We start from the raw sequence: 7,260 nt of genomic DNA on the forward strand, positions 1-7,260 counted from the left end.
ACACCATCAGAGACACCTGAAAAGGTCCAGGAAAATAAATATTCAATATCATATATAATAAATTAGTTTTAGTTATCTTTGTTTTTTAATTATGTAAATCTATTAATAAGTTCATAAATATCCATAGGCTTTGCGCTTGAAATTTCAATGTAATCATGCACATGTGTGATACAGAAAATAAAATAATAAAATATGATATATGGGTTTTAATCAATCGTTTATTTAACATCAATAGAGAATGATGATAACTGCACATTAACATAAATGCATCTTTACATAGTTATAGTGAATACGTTCAGCAAGCTCGCTGCAGTGCCTATCTGCTCGCACAAACAAGGATATTGCTTTAAAATATTCCCACTATATTATATTTATCCACAAAATGTGATTAACAAAATGTCCCTTTGAGACACAATCTATAAAGGTTCATTACTTATATTTATGTCTGTTTTGGTTAATCACAATCATATGTTTGCTGGTATTTGTTGCATTGTTTATATGCAAAACTGTAATATGCTTTATAAGATTAATAAATCAAATTACTAATATATGTTTCAGGTGAGCAATCTGAGTATGACACACCAGAGCCAAGTGATGTGGCACAGTTTAGAGAGGATGTTTTTGGAGAAACAACATAATATCTGAGCTTCCAAGAAGGGGACCCCCAGCAGCCAAGGGCATAAGATGTTCAGGATTCTCCTAACCCTTCTCCAGCATCATCAGAGAGGACATATCCTCCTCCTCCTCAGCACCAGCAGATCATGCATCCTCCACAGCTGCCTTCTCAGCAGCAGTCACACCTACAGATTGAGCCTACTCAGCACCAGCCACACCTACAGATGCAGCCTCCTTAGTAGCAGTCACACCTGCAGACACAGTCTCCTCAGTAGCAGCCACACCTACAGATGCCACCTCCTCAGTACCAGCCACACCTACAGATGCAGCCTACTCAGCACCAGCCACACCTTCAGATGCAGCCTCCTCAGTAGCAGCAACACCTACAGATGCAGCCTCCTCAGTAGCAGCCACACCTACAGATGCAGCCTACTCAGCAACAGCCACACCTACAGATGCAGCCACCTCAGTAGCAGCCATACCTACAGATGCAGCCTCCTCAGTAGCAGCAACACCTACAGATGCAGCCTCCTCAGTAGCAGCCACACCTACAGATGCAGCCTGCTCAGAACCAGCCACACCTACAGATGCAGCTTCCTCAATAGCAGCCATACCTACAGATGCAGCCTCCTCAGTAGCAGCAACACCTACATATGCAGCCTCCTCAGCACCAGCCACACCTACAGATGCAGCCTCCTCAGCACCAGCCACACCTACAGATGCAGCCTCCTCAGTAGCAGCCACACCTACAGATGCAGCCTCCTCAGTAGCAGCCACACATACATATGTAGACTGACCATATTGACACTTTAAAAAGGGACACATATAAAAAATGCATATGTAAGGGTTCTTATACAAAACATTTCATTAAACAGCCCTAACAACAGCCCTTACATATGTATTTTTCATATGTATCCCTTTTAAAAGTGGCAATATGGTCACCCTATACATATGCTGCCTTCTCAGCAGAAGCCACACTTACATATGCAGCCTCTTCAGTAGCAGCCACACCTACAGATTCAGTCTCCTCAGCAGCAGCCACACTTACAGATGCAGCCTCCTAAGTAGGAGCCACACCTACAGATGCAGCCTCCTCAGTAGCAGCCATACCTACAGATGCAGCCTCTTCAGTAGCAGCCACACCTACAGATTCAGTCTCTTCAGCAGCAGCCACACTTACAGATGCAGCCTCCTAAGTAGGAGCCACACCTACAGATGCAGCCTCCTCAGTAGCAGCCACACCTACATATGCAGCCTCCTCAGTAGCAGCCACGCCTACAGATACAGCCTCCTCAGCACCAGCAACACCTACAGATGCAGCCTCCTCAGCACCAGCCACACCTACAGATGCAGTCTCCTCAGTAGCAGCCACACCTACAGATTCAGCCTCTTCAGAAGCAGCCACACCAACAAATGAGACCTCTTCAGTAGCAGCCAAATCTACAGATACAGCCTCCTCAGCAGCAGCCACACCTACAGATGCAGCCTCCTCAGTAGCAGCCACACCTACAGATACAGCCTCCTCAGCAGCAGTCACACCTACAGAGGCAGCCTCCTCAGCACCAGCCACACCTACAGATGCAGCCTCCTCAATAGCAGCCACACCTACAGATGCAGCCTCCTCAGCACCAGCCACACCTAAAGATGCAGTCTCATCAGTAGCAGCCACACCTACAGATTCAGCCTCTTCAGTAGTAGTCACACCTACAGATGAGACCTCCTCAGTAGCAGCCAAACCTACAGATACAGCCTCCTCAGCAGCAGCCACACCTACAAATGCAGCCTCCTCAGTAGCAGCCACACCTACAGATACAGCCTCCTCAGCAGCAGTCACACCTACAGATACAACCTCCTCAGCAGCAGCAGCCACACTTACAGATACAGCCTCCTCAGTAGCAGCCATCTACAGATGCAGCCTCCTAAGTAGCAGCCACACCTACAGATGCAGCCTCCTCAGTATCAACCACACCTACAGATGCAGCCTCCTCAGTATCAACCACACCTACACATGCAGCCTTCTTAGTAGTAGCCACACCTACAGATGCAGCCTCCTGAGTAGCAGCTACACCTACAGATGCAGCCTCCTCAGCAGCAGCCACACCTACAGATGCAGCCTCCTCAGCAGCACCAGTCACACCTACAGATGCAGCCAGCTCAATAGCAGCCACACCTACAGATGCAGCCTTCTCAGCAGCAGCCACTACTACAGATGCATTCTCCTCAGCACCAGCCAAACCTACAGATGCAACCTCCTTAATAGTAGTGATGTCGCGAACTTGACTCGAACTTCCGGTATTGTTCGCAAACCCGCCTTCTCAGCAGCAGTCACACCTACAGATACAGCCTCCTCAGCAACAGTCACACCGACAGATACAGCCTCCTTTATAGATGCAGCCACAATTATAGATGCAGCCTCCTCAGTTGCAGAAACACCTACAGATGCAGCTTCCTCAGGAGCAGCCACACCTACAGATACAGTCTCCTCAGCACCAGCCACACCTACAGAGGCAGCCTCCTCAGCACCAGCCACACCTACAGATGCAGCCTCCTCAATAGCAGCCACACCTACAGATGCAGCCTCCTCAGCACCAGCCACACCTACAGATGCAGTCTCAACAGTAGCAGCCACACCTACAGATTCAGCCTCTTCAGTAGCAGTCACACCTACAGATGAGACCTCCTCAGTAGCAGCCAAACCTACAGATACAGCCTCCTCAGCAGCAGCCACACCTACAGATGCAGCCTCCTCAGCAGCAGTCACACCTACAGATACAACCTCCTCAACAGCAGCAGCCACACTTACAGATACAGCCTCCTCAGTAGCAGCCATCTACAGATGCAGCCTCCTCAGTAGCAGCCACACCTACAGATGCAGCCTCCTCAGTATCAACCACACCTACAGATGCAGCCTCCTCAGTATCAACCACACCTACAGATGCAGCCTTCTTAGTAGTAGCCACACCTACAGATGCAGCCACCTCAATAGCAGCCACACCTACAGATGCAGCCTTCTCAGCAGCAGCCACTACTACAGATGCATTCTCCTCAGCACCAGCCAAACCTACAGATGCAACCTCCTTAACAGTAGTGATGTCACGAACTTGACTCGAACTTCCGGTATTGTTCGCGAACCCGCGAACCGCGCGAACCGCCATTGACTTCAATAGGCAGGCGAACTTTAAAACCTACAAGGACTCTTTCTGGCCACAATAGTGATGGAAAAGTTGTTTCAAAGGTACTAACACCTGGACTGTCGCATGCTGGAGGGGGATCCCTGGCAAAACTCCCATGGAAAATTACATAGTTTATGCAGAGTCTGCTTTTAACCCTAAATCAACTAACATTCCCAAATTGTTTGCAATAACGTGCTTTAAAACATCAGTTATGATGTCGTATCTATCAGGTAGTGTAAGGGTTACGGCCGCATCACAGTGACAGAGCAAACTCCAAGTGTTACGCACCGCAATCAACCGCAAAAAGTCCACTTGCACAACCACGAGATAGATAGATTTGATAGATAGATACATAGATTACATAGCTCAATCGATGCAATATACATATGATCGATACACTGTACATAGCTCAATAGATGCAATATACATTCGATCGATACGAATTACATCGATCAATAGATGCAATATACATTTGATAGATACAAATGTTATCGAATCAAAGATGCAATATACATTTTATAGATACGAATGACATCAACCAAAATATGTAATATACATTTTATAGATACGAATTACATCGATCAATAGATGCAATCTACATTTGATCGATACGTTTGATTGTTCGATCGATTTGATATATAAATAAATGGATTTGAAATATATATAATTTCCCTGACAGAGTATAACAATAAGACATGTGGTCTGTGACCCTTGGTGTGTTAAGTAGTAATATTCTTAACATTTTACTACAACCTGTTACTCCCCCTATCAGATGAGGTCTATATGGCCTTCATTTGTGGAACCGGGATATGGAAGAAGATGATTGTTCTGTCCTCCTACTTCAAATTTGTCAGAAACACAAGTGGCTGTCTCAAAACATCCCGGACAGAAGATAGATTGATAGATAGGATAGATAGATATACATAGATTGATAGTTAGATAGAATCGATAGAAGAGAAATAGATAGATTTGTTAGATATATAATTACCCTGACAAAGTCTAATAATTAAACATGCGTTCTTGGACCCAACTAGGTTGTGTTAAGTAGTACTATTCTTCGCACTTTCAGCCCTGTAACTCCCCCTAATGGTGGAGGTCTATATGGCGGTTATGATTACCCTGACAAAGTATAACAACAAGACACGCGGTCTGGGACCCATGGTAATTTTGTCGTGTTAAGTAAAACTTTTCTTATCACTTGAATCCCTCTTACCCCCCCTTTTGTTGGAGCTCTATATGGCCTGCATGATTAGCCTGACAAAGTATAATAATAAAACATCTGGTCTTGGACCCATGGTAATTAGGTTGTGTTTAAGTAGTACTATTCTTATAACTGTAATCCCTGTTACTCCCCCTATCAAGGGACGTCTATATGGCCTGCATGATTACCCTGACAAAGTATAACATCAAGACACACGGTGTTGGACCCATGATAACTAGCTTGTGTTAATTAGTACTTTTCTTAGCACTTTAATCCCTGTTACCCCCCCCCACCTATCGGGGGTGGTCTATATGGCCTGCCTGATTACCCTGAAAAAATATAATAATAAGACATGCGGTCTGGTACTGTTAAAAGAAATATGATTGCTGACAATAATTGGCTAGGTGGGCCTGGCACACAGCAGGCTGCAAGGAAGGAGGAAAGTGCAATTCAATGGCACGAGCAAACTGAGGATTCAGAACAACTATTACCAAAAATTTTAATTTTTAATTATTAAGAATACTGTGACAACAAATATGATTGGTGTAAATATTTTGAAAGTAGGCCTGGCACACAGGCTTGGAGGGGAGTAGAAAAGTGCAATTTAATGGCACGAGCAAACTGAGGATTAAGATCAACAATCAAGAATTTTTAATTTTTAATTAGTAACTATACTGTGACAACAATTATGATTGGTGTAAATAGTTGGCAAGACGGCCTGGCACAAAAGGCTGGCAGGCAGGAGGTAAATGCAATTGAATGACACTAGGAGACTGAATACTGACAGTCAAAACAGTGATGATTGACAATTTTTGCAATACTGTTAAAAGAAATATGATTGCTGGCAATAATTGGCTAGGTGGGCCTGGCACACAGCAGGCTGCAAGGCAGGAGGAAAGTGAAATTCAATGGCACGAGCAAACTGAGGATTCAGAACAACTATTACCAACATTTTTAATTTTTAATTATTAAGAATACTGTGACAACAAATATGATTGGTGTAAATATTTTGAAAGTAGGCCTGGCACACAGGCTTGGAAGGCAGTAGAAAAGTGCAATTCAATGGCACGAGCAAACTGAGGACTAAGATCAACAATCAAAACATTTTTAATTAGTAACTATACTGTGACAACAATTATGATTGGTGTAAATAGTTGGCTAGACGGCCTGGCACAAAAGGCTGGCAGGCAGGAGGTAAATGCAATTCAATGGCACTAGGAGACTGAATATTTGCAGTCCAAAAAATTATGATTTTTATTTTTTTATATACTGTTACAAGAATTATGATTGGTTCCACTAATTGGCTAGTTGGGCCTGGAAAACACGCTGGCAGGCAGTAGGAAAGTGCAATTCAATGGCACAAGCAAACTGAGGAATCACAAGCGATCAATTTGGAATTTTAAAGATTAACAATACTTTTACAAAAACTAGGATTGGTGGCACTAATTGGCTAGTTTGTGCCTGGCACACAGGCTGGCAGGCAGGAGGAAACTGCAATTCAATGGCACTAGTAGGCTGAATATTTGAAGTACAAAAAATTATGATTTTTAATTTTTTTGATACTGTTACAAGAATTATGATTGGTGCCACTAATTGGCTAGTTGGGCCTGGCACACAGGCTGGCAGATATGAGTCGTGGATGGTAGGTAGGGCAGCAATTTAACACAGTATGCTGTGTAAGTGACAAAAACACAGGCCTGATAGAAAATTAAGTTAGATTACACTAGCAAAATATTTTAAAATTTTAGATTTTAATATTAAAATTATGTTAAGAAGTGCAATGCACATATGAGTGGTCGCACTGGCTGGCTGCTACGTAGGGCAGCAATTAACAACAGTATGCTGTGTAAGTCAGATAGACAGTTAGACACAGGCCTGATAGAAAATAAAATTAGATTACACTAGCATAATGATTTAAAGACTTTTTTGGGGGAATTTAAAGAAAAAGGTTAAGCACATACATATGAGTCGTGGCTGATAGCCTTGGAAGGGCAGCTATTAAAAACAGTAGGCTCTGTAAGTCAGATACACACATGCCTGATAGAAAATACTCTTAGATTACACTAGAAAAATGATTTAAATTATTTTTTTGGGGGGTATATTAAAAAAAGGTTAAACACATATGAGTCGTGGCTCATAGACTAGGGACGGCAGCAAGTAAACACAGTAGGCTCTGTATGTCAGCAAAACACACAGGCCTGATAGAAAATTATATTAGATTACACTATCAAACAAATTTAAACTTTTTTTTTTTATATTTAAATTAAGGTG

The 7,260-nt window shown here is 43.2% G+C and overlaps 1 protein-coding gene across 1 annotated transcript in view; it reads left to right on the forward strand.

The window, feature by feature from the left end:
- Nucleotides 1–638, forward strand: part of LOC128664935 (phosphatidylinositol 3-kinase C2 domain-containing subunit gamma-like) — a 131,742-nt gene extending 131,104 nt beyond the window's left edge. The window contains exon 8 of the mRNA XM_053719728.1: nucleotides 559–638. Coding sequence (XP_053575703.1) covers nucleotides 559–638 — 80 coding nt within the window. The remainder of the gene's footprint in view (nucleotides 1–558) is intronic.
- The last annotated feature ends 6,622 nt before the right edge of the window (nucleotides 639–7,260 follow it).

The sequence above is a fragment of the Bombina bombina genome, chromosome 6 (genome assembly GCF_027579735.1).
Source record: "Bombina bombina isolate aBomBom1 chromosome 6, aBomBom1.pri, whole genome shotgun sequence".
Classification (NCBI taxonomy): domain Eukaryota; kingdom Metazoa; phylum Chordata; class Amphibia; order Anura; family Bombinatoridae; genus Bombina; species Bombina bombina.